At 50.2% G+C, this 16,611-nt stretch overlaps 1 protein-coding gene and 1 long non-coding RNA gene across 2 annotated transcripts; both read left to right on the forward strand.

Annotated features, from left to right (window-relative positions):
• The first annotated feature begins 4,413 nt into the window (after positions 1–4,413).
• On the forward strand, positions 4,414–6,552 carry LOC139177578 (uncharacterized). Its single transcript, XR_011562076.1, has 3 exons — positions 4,414–4,548; positions 6,260–6,357; positions 6,443–6,552. It is a non-coding gene; the product is annotated as an uncharacterized lncRNA (long non-coding RNA).
• Positions 6,553–10,433: 3,881 nt separating this feature from the next.
• LRRC3C (leucine rich repeat containing 3C) lies at positions 10,434–13,367 on the forward strand. Its single transcript, XM_070773411.1, has one exon. It carries the CDS (start codon positions 10,508–10,510, stop codon positions 11,270–11,272), a length of 765 nt encoding a protein of 254 aa, XP_070629512.1. The 5' UTR covers positions 10,434–10,507; the 3' UTR covers positions 11,273–13,367.
• Positions 13,368–16,611: the final 3,244 nt, after the last annotated feature.

Consider the following 16,611-nt stretch of genomic DNA (forward strand, 5'->3'; position numbering starts at 1 on the left):
GGGAGTCTTTCATGCTCCCCATAGTTGATCAAGCTCTCTGATCTTTGCCAATTTCCTGTCTGAAGTTCAGTGACCCAGACTGGTTCCAAGCCTCAAACAAGGGTCTGACTAAATGCATAGTCTAACGGAAAGATTACTGGACATGCCATGCCCTATTAATAGCTCCTGTTATCAAGGGTGTTTTTTTTTTTTTTCTACAATGAGAATGAACAGAGTCCTGACTCACTCTAGGTTTGTGGTGAATTGTGGATCGCTTTCTGCTTAATTTAGCCTGAGTCCCTGTCATCACCCTTCTCCTCTGGCTCTCTGCCCTTGTAATTACCATGTCTTAACCAGACATCCTTCAGCCTTGAATAGCCCTAAGCACAGTTCAGAATGAGTAACAGCGCTCTTATGTGGCGCTGGCCAGTGTGTAACCCCTCAGACAAATAATTGCTGATATATGCTAAGAGATTAAAAAATTGTTCAGGCCTCGGAACCATGATTACACTTCTGGTAGCATATTCTGAGGAAGTACAGCCCATGTACTATGTGTGAGGATGTTCATTCCAGCATTATCTATAATAATAAAAAACTGAAAGCAACCCAGTTCAGTTCAGTTCAGTCGCTCAGTCGTGTCCGACTCTTTGTGACCCCATGAACAGCAGCACACCAGGCCTCCCTGTCCATCACCAACTCCCGGAGTTCACCCAAACCCATGTCCATTGAGTTGGTGATGCCATCCAACCAACCATCTCATCCTCTGTCGTCCCCTTCTCCTTCTGCCCTCAATCTTTCCCAGCATCAGGGTCTTTTCAAATGAGTCAGCTCTTCACATCAGGTGGCCAAAGTATTGGAGTTTCAGCTTCAACATCAGTCTTTCCAATGAACACCCAGGACTGATCTCCTTTAGGAAGGACTGGTTGGATCTCCTTGCAGTCCAAGGGACTCTCAAGAGTCTTCTCCAACACCACAGTTCAAAAGCATCAATTCTTCAGCACTCAGCTTTCTTTATAGTCCAACTCTCACATCCATACATGACCACTGGAAAAACCATAGCCTTGACTAGACGGACCTTTGTTGACAAAGTAATGTCTCTGCTTTTTAATATGCTCTCTAGGTTGGTCCTAATTTTCCTTCCAAGGAGTAAGCGTCTTTTAATTTCATGGCTGCAATCACCATCTGCAGTGATTTAGGAGCCCAGAAAAATAAAGTCAGCCACTGTTTCCACTGTTTCCCCATCCCAAGTGTCCAAGAAAAAAGTTGTAGTACCATATCCACTGAGTGCCATAGAAGGAAGCCATATAGTAAATGACTGTGACTAAGAAAATGTTAAATGAAAAGATCAGGATACAAAATAGCCTGTGCTGGGAGTTGCCTAGCGGTCCAGTGGTTAGGCACGGGGCTTTCAGTGTTGTAGGCCTGGGTTCAATCCCTGGTCAGGGAACTAAGATCCCAAAAGCCATGCAGCCTGGCAAGAAAAAAAAAAAGTCTGAGCACCCCCCAGGGATGCAGTCAGCAAAACTAACACCCAACTCCATCAACAAATAAATTGGAAGAAAAAAAGGAGAGGGGGAGGCTTAAAATGAAAGGAAATTAAGAAATCTATCAATCAAAAGCCTTATTGGGGTCCTCATTAAAGTACACCAACTTAAAAAAAATATTTAAATTATTGAGGAAATTTGAATGCTAACTATTCGAATTGATGATTTTAATGAAATATACATTTTAAGGCATGGTATGGTACTGTAATTTCTTCAATAAAAAAGTCCTTCTTATCTTCTGGACATATATGCTAAAATATGTGGGTGAAATTATATGATGACTGGATTTGCTTCAAAATAATCTGGGCTAGGGGTGCGGGAGAGGAAGAAAAGAAGCAAGTTGGGCCATGAAGTTTTAATTATTGAAACCGGGAGATGGGGACATGAGATTACTTCTATTATTTTCTATGCTTTTTTTTGTTTGAAATTGTCCATAATAAAAAGTTTTTATAAACCTGCAAATGCATTAATGATTATGATGTGACAAGACAGAGCAACACTGGTAAGATCCTGGCAGCAGATTGCCAGGGTTCAACTCCCAGCTCCTGTGGTTGCCAGCTGTGGGACCTTAGGCAAGTCACTGGACCTCTCTGTGCTGTGGTTCCTAGAAATGAAGAATGTTGTCTTCATGGTGATACCTGCCACGTGCTGTTGAGAGAATTAAATGGGTCACTACATGTGAAGCACTTAGAACAAGTCCAGACACACAGGAATCGTTATTGACTTTTATTAATCTATTCCACATTTGAGTGATATTTGATCATCTACTTCACTAGGCCGTGGAAATCCAATAAAATAAAAACAGATTTTGTGTTAGGATGGAGAGGTTGGGGGTGATTTTTTCATTCCCTAGTTTTAAATTTTGTGTAATGTGAGATTATTCGTTTTTAAATTTTTTATGAAAAGTGTTTATGTTTTTAAAACAGAGTGAGTCATCTTGACTGACTCTCGCTGCCCTCTGGGAGCTCCTTAGTCTGCTCAAGTAGACATGTTCCCAGCCTTGGGGTGTTTACATCTGGCGGGGTGATGTGGCCTCTGCTCTCCACAGATACACCGTGTGGGCCGAGATAGCAAACAGGGGCGGGGTAACAAGCTGGGAACACATTCCTGGGGTGCTGGCAGTGGTGGGAAGTGAGGAGGTGGGATGTCAAGAAACAGAACCCCTTCTTCCGAACCCCGGGGGGAATGACTGAGCCCTCCACTCTTATCACCTCCTACTCCCCCCCAATTCATTCCTGCTGCTCTCCAGCTCCCCGCACCTCACCTCCCTCCTTCCAGAAGGGGAGGTGTTGAGGTCACACCCAGAGCAAGTGCAAGGAAGCAAAGAGCCGTTTATGTCCGCAGCTGTTTTTGTTTGGGTGGGGGGGCACCCCGGGCATGTGGTGGCAGCGGAAGGGAGGGGGCAGTGATGCTGAGCCATCAGAGCCCTGAGTGAGTTTACCAAGTTGATGAGAAACAGGAGGAGGTGCCAGGACAGGCCGCGTTGCCAGTGGGCACTCCGCTCTCCTCCCCTCGCCCAGCCCTGTGGTTGGCTATTTTGGGCTGCAGAGGGAAAGGGCAGAGCCTGCCAGGGCCTCCCAGGCCAGAATCAAGGCTAGGGAACCAGAACCTCCCTCTGGGAACCAAGAGCAGGCTGCTATTTAGGAACCCCTCCAACTGCATATTCTCTGATACAAACAACTGAGATTTTCCCCTATGCGGGGAGGAAAAAAAAAAAAACAATTTAGAAAACAGTAAATATTACCAGATCAAAAAGGCAATGGATATAAAAACAGTAGCTTTAAGAAAAACTCCCCTAGGTTCCTTCCAGTCTCATGACTACCCTTAGCAGGCCCCACCTCTTTAGGAATTCTGGGCTGCCACTGCCCCAGATCAGCTTCCGCCTTCCCCTCCTAATACAGCTCCTCCTTCAGGGGTAATCACAGCCACCATTATTAGCGTTTGCTCTGTTCCAGGGACTGGGCCAAAGGTCTTACCTACATCAACTCTCTTCATCTTTCAAACAACTCTGTGAGATGGGTATATGGGTAGATAGATAGGGCTTTGTTTTGGGGTTTTTTTGGCTGTTGGGTCTTCGTTGCTCCTCAGACTTTTCTCTAGTTGCAGCCAGCAGGCTACTCTCGAGTTGTGCTGATGCATGGGCTTCTCATTGCAGTGGCTTCTCTTGTCGGGGAGTGCGGGCTCTAGGGCACGTGGCCTTCAGTAGTTGCGTCTCCTCAGCTCTAGAGCACAGGCTCAATAGTTCCGGAGCATGGGCTTAGTTACTCCACGGCACCGTGGCATCTTCCCCTGACCAGCGATCGGAACTGTGTCCCCTGCCTCGGCAGGCAGATTCTTTACCACTGAGCCACCAGGGAAGCCCCAGTAGGTATTGTTATCTCCACTTTGCAAATGAGATAACTGCCGTAGGAAGAGTTTAAATATTCTGCCGAAAGTCATACCGCTAGGAAATGGCATTTCTCCCAAAATTCAATCCTGACCACACACTCTCCTGCAACCATGTGTCCCTCATGTTTGCATCAGTGCCTTATAAAGACTTCTCTCCTGCCCTGGGAGTGCTGTATTTATCTGTTACACATCCACTGCCCCCGGAGGCTGCTTGCTCCGTACTTCTTACTCATATTTGCATTTCCTGTATATAATAGGTTCTCAGGAAATGTTAGCTGAGATGCACACCTCCCAAACTACTGCTGCATCAAGTCCCTAACCACTCTCCTCTAACCACACCTGGCTCTCTCTTGCTCTTGTCTCAGCCTACAGTGCCTTTGTGCCGCTGGTAGACTCCTATTTGTCCCAGAAAGCCACCCCTCACCTGTCCAAACAGAACCCGCTGCTTCTCTGACGCCGGCAGATGCCTCAGCTACAGCCCACCCCTAGGCCATCAAGAGGCCAAATTTGCGCACACACCCATCTTCCCCTATTGTCTGAAGGCTGTTCTTCTTCTCTCTGCATCCCCAATGCCTAAGATGCCCAGCAGGTATGTGTCGAACTAAGGAGAGAGTACATCTGAGGATGGGAGCGTGAGGTATGTACACCCTTGTCAGTTTCCACAAAAGAGCAGAGGACTCTGTTGCCCCCAAAGCCCAAACTGCCCAAGAGACTGGTGTTAGATGGGTCCCTGGTTGACTTGCTGGGTCAAGGAGACAGCTCTCCTCCTTTCCTTTCAGCTGTCCCTCTCTACCCAGGCTGAGCCTGAGGGGCACTTTCAATATCAGGCAGGGAGGGCCCTAGAGGACTGTTCAACTTCCTTCCTCCAAAGTCACATCTCTGGGGCGTGGAGTTACTGTCGTTGGAGGGAAGAGTTGTGACTCAGGCCACGGAGGGTGGGGGCCTTCGGGGCCTACTTTCCAGGGCCCTGAACTTGGGACCCAAGCCTTGCCGTGCCGCAGCCTCTTCCCTGCCACATCATCATAGATATATCAGGCTGGAAGGGATTTTGGAGGCCAAGAGTCCAGAGAACCAAAGACCCAGGGGAATCGGGAAGGACGTGCCCACTGGCACGAATGTCTGATGGCCTTGAGCTCCTCCAGTCGCCCATCCCTCATCACTTCCCACCCGGACTGGTGTAGTAGCTGGTCTCACATTCACCAATATATCTTCCACACGGCCAGCGGCACGATCCACATTCAAAGCTAATTTTAATACCTTCCATCCATCAGCCATGGAAACAAGTCCTAATTCTTGCCTTGTATACAAGGCCCCAGGATCTAGACCTTTTCCACTTTAACTGCAGCCTTTGCCACCACCCCTTCAGCTCTACATCTAGGAGAAGCCAAGCCTTCTGATGCTCCCTTGTTCCTGCATATACTCTGCTGCTCCACCTGATGAACTCAGCCTTAAAACCCAACTCAAATGTCCCTCCCTGGTAAAGCCTTCCCTGAGATCTTGGAAAAGTTATCAGATAGGAATGCTCTCATTTAAAAGCAACAGAAAACCCAAGCAAAGGAATGATTCTGACCCTGGGTTGTCATCAGAATCACCTAAAGAGGAACTCCCCTGGTGGTCCAATGGTTAAGACTCTGCGCTTCCAGTGCAGTGAATGCAGGTTTGATCCTTGGTTGGGGAACTAAGATCTTTTGTGCCATGAGGCATGGCCAAAAATATTTTTAAATGAAAAATATTTAAAAGAGTCACCTAAGGAGCTTTAAAAAGTCCCCATCACTGTACACATGCCAGACCAACTTAATTAGAATCTTTGAGGTGGACCCAGGCATCTGAAATTCTCAAAACCTCCCATGTTCTAATGAGCAGCTAAGTTAAGAAGCACTGAAGCAGGAGTTATCTTTCTCATATAATGAGTCCAGAAGTAGGCAGTTGCTGGTGTTGGCTGACCGGCTTAGCCATATCCAGGCCAGGTCTCAGTGATACTCTTGACCTTTCCTTTCTGCTTTGCTGCCTCAAGGTCAAAATATGGCTGTAGTTGACTCTTCATGTCCAATCCCTGAAGAAAGCTGTAGAGAGAAGGGGAGGGTTCAATCCATCCTCTTTGTATGAGCAAATCAAAGACTGTCCTAGAAACCCCTCAGTCAACTTCAGCTTAGATGTCATTGGTCATAGTGAGCCACACCCAGCTGCCAAGATTGCTCCTCCCAAATCAGTGTGTGTTATCAAGGAAGGAGCTCAGGAACAGACACTGAAGGGTGGCAGAATACACCACCCCAAAATATGTCACTTGGGCCTAAGGATTATTTTGAGCAGATGCAAGAAGGGGATTCTAATCTCCTCTTTTCTTCCAGAAAAGAAAGTGAAACTGTTCATCGCTCAGTAGTGTCCAACCGTTTTCGACCCCATGGACTATAGCCCACCAAGCTCCTCTGTCCATGGAATTCTCCAGGTGAGAATACTGGAGTAAGTTGCCATTCCCTTCTCCCGGGGATCTTTCCAACCCGGGGGTCAAACCTGGGTCTCCTGCATTGCAGGCAGATTCTTTACCATCTGAGTCACCAGAGAAGCTCTTCTTCCAGAAAACAGGAGAGCAAACTCCCCACGTGAAAGATGCCCTCCCTATATCAGGAGAAAAGAAAATTCTTCAATGGGGAGTCAAAGCCAAGAGAATTCTGTACAAACAGACTTTGTTAAAATAATTTATATCTTCCTCTAGGCTCCCCGTATATTTTAGTCACTTCTCCACAATTGCTTCTTTTTATTCAACCCAGAATAAAAGTATTCATGTTTTGCCACTTTTCTGGGTCTTCATTTCCTTGTGAAGGTTCACATGTCATTAATATAAATTTGTTTTTAACTTTTTTTTAATTGAAGTATAGTTGGGGTTTTTCTTTTTGGCTGTACTACATGCCTTCCAAGATCTTAGTTCCCTGACCAGGGATCAAACCCAGGACCCCTGCAGTGGAAGTGTGGAGTCCTAACCACTGGACTGCCAGAGAATTCCCACTGAAGTATAGTTGATTTATAATGTTTCAGTTGTACAGCAAAGTGAATCAGTTATACACACACACACACACCCATATATGTATGTATTTTTTTCAGATTCATTGCAATATATTGAATAGAGCTCCCTATGCTGTACAGTAGGACCTTGTCATTTATCTTTTTTATATATAATGGTATGTATCTGTTAATCCCAAATTCCAAGTTTACCCCTCCTTCATCCATATAAATGTGTATGCTTTTCTCCTGTTAATCTGCTTATGTCACTTCAATTCTCAGGCCCAGCTGAAAAGCCCTAACTGGGCAGGGGAAACTGTTGCCCCCCCTAGAGCACCAGCAGATTCTGCCACGGTGACTTAACCTCTCTCTTGGCTTCACACATCATCTGGCAGACATCACATTAAAGGCATTGTGCAGACGTGTGTTAACATGTCCGTGTCTCCCTCCAGACCGGCACTTCTTAACTCAGACTGAACATTAGAAATACCTGGAGAGCATTTTGAAAAATACCAGTGCATACACCCCATCCACAGAGATTTTAATTGGTCCAGGTACACCCAAGCATAACTAATTTTAGAAATTCCCCAGAGTGATTCTAATGGGCGGACTGGGTGAACCACTGGGCTAACCACTGCTATCTAAGACCTTCAAAACAGGGGCTGGGGGCTTCCCTGGCAGTTCAGTGATTAAGATTTCACCTTCCAATGCAGAGGGGAGTGAGTCTGCTCCCTGGTCGGGGAGTAAAGATGCCACATGCCTCACAGCCAAAAACTAAAACATAAGAAAAAAATTAACTAGAAGCAATATTGTAACAAATTCAATAAAGACTTTAAAAATGGTCCACATTAAAAAAAAAAATTAAAAGAACAGGGGCTGAATCTTGAGCACAGCACTATTTATAACATGGGACTCACAGGATATCTTTCCTGAATGAACAAATGAATAAATGAAAGAGCGGTGGAGAAAAAACTTCTGCTTCAGCCTTGTTCACCCTCAGACTGTACTGTGCACCATTCTAAGTGTTGTCCCTCCTTCCTCTCTGTTTTCTCATCTCTACTGAGCACCACATTCAATCACCATCAGTGAATGACGTCGTGAGCCAGCCGGGTGCACAGACTTCCTGCTTCTCTGACAGCTGCCATGCCAGACACCCCAGTCCCACTCTTACCTGGCAGCTGCCCTAGTTGAAGTAGATAACTCTCTCCATCCACATCCAGGCTCCCCTCTTGTGCCTTAGCTAAAGCCCCCACCCAGTGTGACAAGACAGCAGGGGGTGGCGGCGGGGGGGGGGGGGGTAGGGTTCCATGGGCTTCCTCTTCCACACTCATCCCCAATCCCAAAGTTAACCCCCAAGTATTCAGTAGCAGAGTGTCTGGCCTAATGAACAAGCAACCCACAGACAAAATGTCCACTTCTTCTGCGCAAGTGTAGAAAATGTGTCTTATTGGATTCAGTGGACAATGCAGTCTGAGAAATGACCCTGTTAATGTCACCGAAATGAGTCAGTGGTGAGCACATCTTCAGTGATAACATCATCCCATATCCTAGCCTCTGATTCTGACTTCCATTACCCATCTGAAAATGCTCGTTCAAGGTCACCTACAGGGCCAGGCTCAGGGAGTGGCAACCTGTGCAGGGCCCCATGCCCTCCATTCAGAAGGGCCCTGCACTTGGTTTTACAACTTACTGCTGTTGCCACCTTGAAATTCCCAAGTTTTGAACAAAGGACCCCACGTCTTCATTTTGCACTGAAGCCTGCAGTTCTGTGTCCAATGCTGTTCATCCGTAGTCTCTTAGAAAATCCAACAAGGTTCTCCTTCCCAGAAAGCTCTCCACAGCATATGACCTCAGCTCTCTATGACACCCACTCTTCTGTTCCCTTCCCTTACATTAGGAGAGGGTGGCGTGATGGGGCCGTGTGGCTGTAAATGATGGTCAGGATCAAGAGACCCTGGGGAATAAGTCGTCCAAGCTCTCCCCAGCTCCTGGGCATGAGGGAGAGTTAAAGGTACCAACTTGGGAGCTCAAGGCCCCAGCAAACTAAGAGAATGTGAGTCAGCTCCAATCCAGAACAGAAAACCAGTGAAAAAACTTCTAGATGACTGTATGGAACTTCAGAAACCTTGAAGAACCCCCTCCTGCTCCTTAAGGGGCCATCTGCCAACAGTGCAGAGAACTAACACAGTGCCCCCTGCCTGGCAAGGAGGCTGGACACCCTTCAGGGAGCCAGAAGATGAGGTCTTCCCAAGAGAGACAAGTTTTCCAAGAAAAAGGGTGAAGGAAGCTTATTTACCATGGAAGAAGGTGTGCACAGTAGGAGGGGAGACGGGTTGCTGAAGGCAGTGGTGTGAGATGAGCCCCCCCCCCCCCACCTCCAGGCCTGCCAAGCAGGGATCCTCCTACTGAGCCAAGCTCTGGGCAGAAGGCAGAGGTTCTAGGAGGCAGAGTCTGAGCCCCGGCAGAGAGAGGAAGGATGCAGGCTGGCAATGTCAAGGCCTTGGAAAGGGAGCCTGAGGCAGGGAATGGAATTGGGGCCTGGTCTTCCCACGACAGGGCCATCAGGGTCCAGGATCTACCCTCTCTGGGCATCACCTGGCCAGACCAGGGCTCAGGTATCCGACACCTGGGGCCCGGAGTCACATGCCAGGAAACCCAACACTCCTGGGCCCCAGCCCCCAGCTTCCAGCAGCTACGGGAGCAGGGCTCCGGAGGAGGAAGTGGGGCTCCAGAGGAGGAAGTGGGGCTCCAGAGTCGCACCGCAGGGAGGCTACTTCCGGGAAGAGGGCAGCACAGGAGAAGGCTCTCCCAGCAACAGGGTGAGAGGCTGGGAAGACGAGGAGGGAGAGGACAGGGAGGAAGAGTGGGGGGGAGAGGACAGAGCTGGGATGGGCCAAGGGGTGGACGCTCCAGGAAAGGGGGTGAACGGGCACAGAAGTTGGGGGCCTGAGTCACTCAGCCTGGCTGGATACCATAAAGTCCTATTACTGACCCGTCCTCCTTGTCTCCTTCACACGAGTGCTCTCTGGTGCCTACCTGGCCCACCTGGCAGCCACCCAGGTCCTTTATTCCAGTGGAAGGAGAACAGTACATGAGCAGAAGCAGACGCTTAGGAGCCCCCAGACCCAGAATGACCAACAGAGCCTTGGGCAGAAAGACTTCCTAGTTTAGCCCTCCAGAATCAAAGAGAACTTAGAAGAGTCTCAGGCCCAGGGGACTGTCTACCCCAAGGGCCCAGTAAGGAGTCTTAGACTCCAAGGAAGCAAAAGAGCCACCCAGCCACCCACCCCTCTCTGAGAGGGAGAAGGAAATGGCAACCCACTCCAGTATTCTTACCTGGAGAATCCCATGGACAGAGGAGCCTGGCAGACTGCAGTCCATGGGGTCACAGGAGTCGGACACGACTTAGTGGCTAAAGAGAGAGAGAGGCCTGAGGGAGCTCCCAAAGGAGAGGCCCTAGCCCAAAGAGAATCCAGAGGCGGACTTCAGGAAGAGAACACTGGCCGCAGGGAACAGAATTCTCTCAACTCACTCTTCCTTTGTGGAACTTTTCCTTCCCCAGATTCTACTCCAGTCCAGGACTATGCCAATCTGTGGCCATGTTCCCGCCAGCCAGTTACCTCCTGTCCCTGCTGCTGGTGATAGACGCAGGGGGAGCCGTGCCCAGCCCCCAGGGGGTTCCCCACGGCTGCTATGCGGCAGAGGAAGCTGGGGAGCGGACCTTCCGCTGCAGCCAGGCGGGTCTGAGCGCCGTGCCCACCAGCATCCCCAACGACACCCGCAAGCTCTACCTGGATGCCAACCGGCTGGTGTCGGTGCCAGCTGGTGCCTTCCAGCACCTGCCTGTCCTGGAGGAGCTGGATCTGTCCCATAATGTCCTTGCCCACCTCTCAGGGGCTGCTTTCCAGGGCCTGGCAGGCACACTGCGCCACCTCGACCTCTCTGCCAACCAGCTGGCCTCGGTGCCCGTGGAGGCTTTCATGGGGCTAAAGATCCAAGTGAACCTGTCTGCCAACCCGTGGCGCTGTGACTGTGCCCTCCAGGAGGTGCTCCGTCGGGTGAGGCTGGCCCCGGGCACCGGGACAGGCATCGTGTGTGGCCCGGGAGCCCGACCGGACCTCGTGGGGCAGGAGTTCCTGCCACTGGTAGGGGAGGAAGAGTTGTGTGGGATGGGGCGGGGCGGGGCCCGGCGCAGCACCGACGTGGCCCTGCTGGTTACCATGGGGGGCTGGCTGGTGCTGGTGGTGGCCTATCTGGCCCACTACGTGTGGCAGAACCGGGACGAGACCCGACGTCCCCTCAAGCGGGCCCCCATGCTGCCTGTGCGCTCTGAGGACTCCTCCACCCTCAGCACAATGGTCTGACGACCAGGGACACTTCTCCAGGTCTGCGCCTGGCTCCCCTCTCCATACCCTCTCCTCTCTTCTGATCCCCTCTGCCTCCTCTGCAGCCCCTTCCCACCCCCCAATTCCATCCCCTTCCTCCTCTGTCTCTCTGAAACACCTGATATCTCTCAGTCCACCAACACCATCTTCAGTGCCTGGGGGTTTGATCGCCTAGTTTTGGTACCTACTCTGCTGGTCTCTCATAAAGAGAGCGAGGGAGAGAGACTGTGCAACAGTTATTGTTATAGATTCACTGCGTGGAAAAATATTTCCCAGAATTATGAATTAATTAACAGTCTAGAATTCTTTTTTTCATACTTATGAACTATATAATGGACTGCGATGCATTTTGCATAGCACTCATTTCTTTAAAATTGCTACTTTCTAAAATTCTCTTGTTTTCACATTTTGTTGGGGAACCCAACAACTCTACTGAGAAACCCAACTCAGTAAAGTTTCACCCAAGAAATAGCAATAGTTGGACGTTTCTGAATTTTTCCATATTGCTTTTTCCCTTGTTATATTTATACTTGATTTTGAAGGGCTGCTTATGCTTGTGTCACTGCAAGCAATCAGTACCCAGTCATTGCGTAACACATAATGATACTTATTGTACAACAAAGCCTGAGTTTCTACCAACTGTAAGCCCCTACAGTTGGGTGTCTCCCTCCTAATCCATTCATCTATACCATGGCCTTTTCTCTTCACACTCAGCAGGTTCATAAGGTTATTTGCCTTTAGTGATTTCACTTTCTTACAATATGAAATGATAAAAGTTGATAAAAGGAGAGATTACATTTTTTTAAATAATAAATAACAGGAAAGCAAAGCTAAAAGAAACAGCAGCTCTAATTTATTTCTCTGTGAGAGTCTCAGGTCTCCTAAAGTGTTTTCCTGTTTTGGCTCTTCAAATCCAGCCTAAGTTAAAATGAAGAGGTATGGTAGATGCTGGTATTACACATATGCACAGTTCCCAAAGACCCCAGTAGCGTAAAGATCAAAAGGAAGCAAAACTAAAAGAAGAAAAAACAGGAGAGCTGGGTTCGATCCCTGGTTTCGTGATATCCCCTGGAGAAGGGAATGGCAACCCACTCCAGTATTCTTGCCTGGACAATCCCACTGTAGCCTGGTGGGCTACGGTCCATGGGGCTGCAAAGAGTCGGACACAACTGAGCAACTTTCACTTACTCACTCACTGCTGGTAAAGAATCTGCCTGAAATGCAGAAAACCTCGGTTCAATTCCTGGGTCGGGAAGATCCCCTGGAGAAGGGATAGGCTACCCACTTCAGTATTCTGGCCTGGAAAATTCCGTGGTCTGTACAGTCCATGGGGTCACAAAGAGTCGGACACGACTGAGCGACTTTCGCTTTCACTGGGCCTGGACTGTGCTAGACTCAGAGACCCAGAGCTTCCGAGTCCACAGAGGTGGGAGAGAGACAGACCAGAGAACAGTGGCAAATGGTCATGTGTGCCACCTCGGAGGTGGGAGCAGTCAGCTGTGGAGCGTGGCAGAGGTGGTCTCAAAGGCGGCACTGAATGGATGTTTGCACTGACTCTTCAAAAATGAGGGGGGCTTTGGCAGAAAACGGAAGGTTCCCAGCTGAAAGGTGGTGGACCAAGGCAAAGAAGATGCAAGACAACTTGGAATGTCTGGGCAGTGGCAAGACTTACCTGGGGGCCGGAGAAGAGGGTATATAGGAGGGCGAGGAGACAGAGGGACCCAGCTGGCAGTGAGGCCAGGAGGGACCCTGTGGGCTCCTCCTCTCTTCTCCCTCTGCCTCTGCTGAAAAGCTGCACCTGCCTCTCTCTCTCTCTCTCTCTCTTTCTCTCTCTCTCAGACCCAGGCTCCTCTCCCTCTACCCTCTACTGTGGATCCCCTGGCTTAGGGTCCTCTGCTTCCTGTTTCAGAGATTCCCTTGCTCTCTGCTCTCTCCTTTATACACAGAAGGGCTTCCTGAACCCTTTCTCTTGGGATAAAAGTGGTTTCTGCTCCACCTGAACTGGGGATGGATCACTAGAGAGCTAGAGGGATAGGGAGGTTTCCGCTCCCCACCACAGAACATCACTGGACAATTCAATAAAGTCCCTTTATTAATGTCCCTGATCTCTTTCTTATTTCACTGTACATGTGTGGCCCTGCACTGAGGAGTGGGAAAGTGTTGAGACCTTCACCTCCACCCCCAGTACTCCTTTGATGAGGGTGCTCCCGCTGAGCTGGTGCCAGCTCCTCTCTCCTCTCCTACCTCCCAGCTCCTGACACCAGAGTCTATCTGCCACAGATGCCAGGGCCTATGCATTAATGATGATGGAATGGAAGGATAGGTGATGGGAGGGTTCAGGGAGGGAGAATGAGGAGGGAAGGAGGGCAAAGCCCAAACTAAGGGAGCACGGGAAGACGGAGTCAGTACTCTCTTAGCAATCTGTCTCTTCTCTCAGCAGGAGTCCGGGTAGGGGGTAGGGAGAAACTAGATGTCCCCACAGTTAATCAAAGAATGCCTGGACAGAGTGGGAGGGGAGAAACGAAGCTGGTTGAAGGAGAGGGCCGTATGAGACAGCCCCATCACAAAATAGGCTTTTCACGGGACCCAAAGGTGCCAACACACCCTGTCCCTTGTCCTTATGAGGATGATTCACCCATGTGACCTCCGTGGAGGAAACAGCCACTTTGGGAAAGCTCCTGGGAGCCCCAGTAAAAACTGAAGATAAGAAACACTGAACCAGGGTTCCACCTATTCTGGGGCAGAATAGGTGGCCACTCAATGAACAGCAAAGAGGAAGCCATCACCTCCCTTTGTCCCTCTGACCCATCCTGACTTCCCTGTCTCCTTTCCAGTCCTGCCCAATCCTCTCTCAATCCCTGAGGCTCCCCACCACTCCAAGGTTGAGCTTCCTCACCTCCTGCCAGGAAACCTCCACTCGATTTACGTCACAAGAACCTGGGATAGGCCCCCATCTTTACTCAGGAGACATGGGCCTCCGTCTCCACTTCCAGAGATGCTCGGGGAAAGATGGGGGAAAGAACTTGAATGTGGGGAGTTTCAGGCTGTGGCTTTTTCCATCCACCCCAGCCACATCCTGGCCTGGGCCTTAGGATCCTGCCCCATCCCTACCAAACCCTCCGTCAGTCCCTCCCCTACCACTCTCAGAATCTGCCCCCTCTCTGCTCACCCGTTCCCTTCCAGAATCAGCTGGGACTCATCCCACTGGGTTCTGGGAAATACAGTGTGGAGACCTGTGGGAGTGGGAGGGTAGGGAACGGGTGGGGCCCCGGGTCCCTGTCATTGGTGCCTATTTCTGGTTCATTCAAATCCCTGTTGTCCTGAGCAGCAGAGACAGCATGTTTAAGGTCTTCAGAGAGTGTGTTCCCCTACTCTGACCCCTAACTCCAGCTCTCAGAGATAAGCTCAGGATGGGAAAGGATCCAAGGAGGGAAGCCCAGATCAGGAGCCGTCCTGGAGCCCTGGATAGTAAACATCCCACCAGTTATCGCCATGGCTCCCCTTTGGCTCAAATTCCATTCCCTCTGGAACTAGGACAGGAGGGAAGGGAGAGGGAGGACAAGTCAGGCAGAAGATGGGGGCAGGCTGGGGAGGTGGCAGGGATGAGGAGGTGGGGGGCTGCTGTGGCTCTCCTCCCCAGAGAGCGACCCCGTCACTCAGACCAGTTAGGGTCTCTGAGGCAGAACTTGGTGCAAGGGGAACATCAAATGCTGTAACTTTGGACTTCCCTGGTTGTCCAGTGGCTGAGTCTACGAGCTCCTAACGCAGGGGCCCCGGGTTCGATCCCTGGTTGAGGAACTAGATACTGCATGCCACAACTAAGAGATTTCTCATGCTGCAACGAACTAAGCCCCAGCGCAGCCAAAAAAGAATCTGCCTGCCAATGCAGGGGACATGGGTTTGATCCCTGGTCTGGGAAGATTCCATATCCTGTGGGGCAACTAAACCCATGCACCACAGCCACTGAGCCCACGTCCTAGAGCCGGTGGTCCACAAGTTGAGGAATCACTGCACCGAGAAGCCAGCACACGGCGACTGGAGAAAGCCCAGACACAGCAGTGAAGACCCAGCGAAACCAAAAACTAATAAATAAGTGAATAATTTTTGAAACACTGTAGCTTCGACTCAACCCATGACAGGAGACTGAACAAAGTTGGGCACCCACAGACTGAGAGGAACACCCGCTGGGACAACAGTCGCTGAATCCCTAAGCCCTTCCCTCAGCACCTGGCCTCTGGGTATCCTCTGAGCAGGCAAGAAGTGGTGGCACACCTGGTTTCACCCGCATCCTTACCTCTACCAGGGACCAGAGGTCATAGAGCCAGAGTTCCAAAATGCCACAGGGGCCCTGGCATGGCAGCCGGACTTTTGTTCCCTGCTTCTGGCCCTTCTGCCTGGTACAGAGGTAAGGGAGACATGCTCTGTTGAAACCCATCTCTCCTCCAAGGGGTGCTGGAGCCAGGAATAAAACTGCCAGGTACTGAGAGAGCCCAGCCACATGCCTAGCCCAGCTTTGATGCGAGAACCCAGGAAGGCGGGTCCTGGCTTGTCATCCACAATCAGCACCCTGGAGCCTGCAGGCAGTGGGTGGGGGTGGGAGCACAGGAGAGTCCCTCACTCAGCCTTTCCATCACCAGCTTCTTCCTGCCTATGGAGCAAAACCTGGAGCGGCAGAGAAAGCAGACGCTACCCTCAGGGAGTCCCCATCTGAGGAGGAAAGCTATGACCCTAACTCTCAGGGAATCCCTAGGCTAATGGAAGAAATAGGGTCCTTTCTCTTCGCAGAGCTTTGATGCTGGTGAGGCCGAGACATCCCCCAGATGAAGCCCATGCAGCGCCTGGTTAGCTACCAAAGGAAGTGGAGAGAGAACAAACTGAGTTCACGGGAACTGAGGGAGACAGTTAAGAAGCAGCAGGTGGGGCACAGCCCCACCCTTCCTGTCCTGGCCTCCCGTGCAGACCTACCAAGTGCAACCCTGAATGAGCAGCTGCTGCTGCTGCTAAGTCGCTCAGTCGTGTCCAACTCTTTGCAGCACTATGGACCGTAGCCTGCCAAGTTCCTCTGTCCATGGGATTCTCCAGGCAAAAATACTGGAGTGGGTTGCCATGCCCTCCTCCAGGGGATCTTCCCTAACCAGGGATTAAACCCACATCTCTTATGTCTCCTGCATTGGCAAACATGTTTTTTTACCACTCTAGCGCCAGCTGAGAAGCCAGGTGATGAGAGAGTGTTGGTATCAAAACCAGGAGGGAGAACCAGGCACCTTCTTCCAAGTCCCTCCCCCATTAGACTAAGGGGAGTTCCAACTTAGAAACGG

This window comes from Bos indicus, chromosome 19 (assembly GCF_029378745.1).
Source record: "Bos indicus isolate NIAB-ARS_2022 breed Sahiwal x Tharparkar chromosome 19, NIAB-ARS_B.indTharparkar_mat_pri_1.0, whole genome shotgun sequence".
Lineage (NCBI taxonomy): Eukaryota > Metazoa > Chordata > Mammalia > Artiodactyla > Bovidae > Bos > Bos indicus.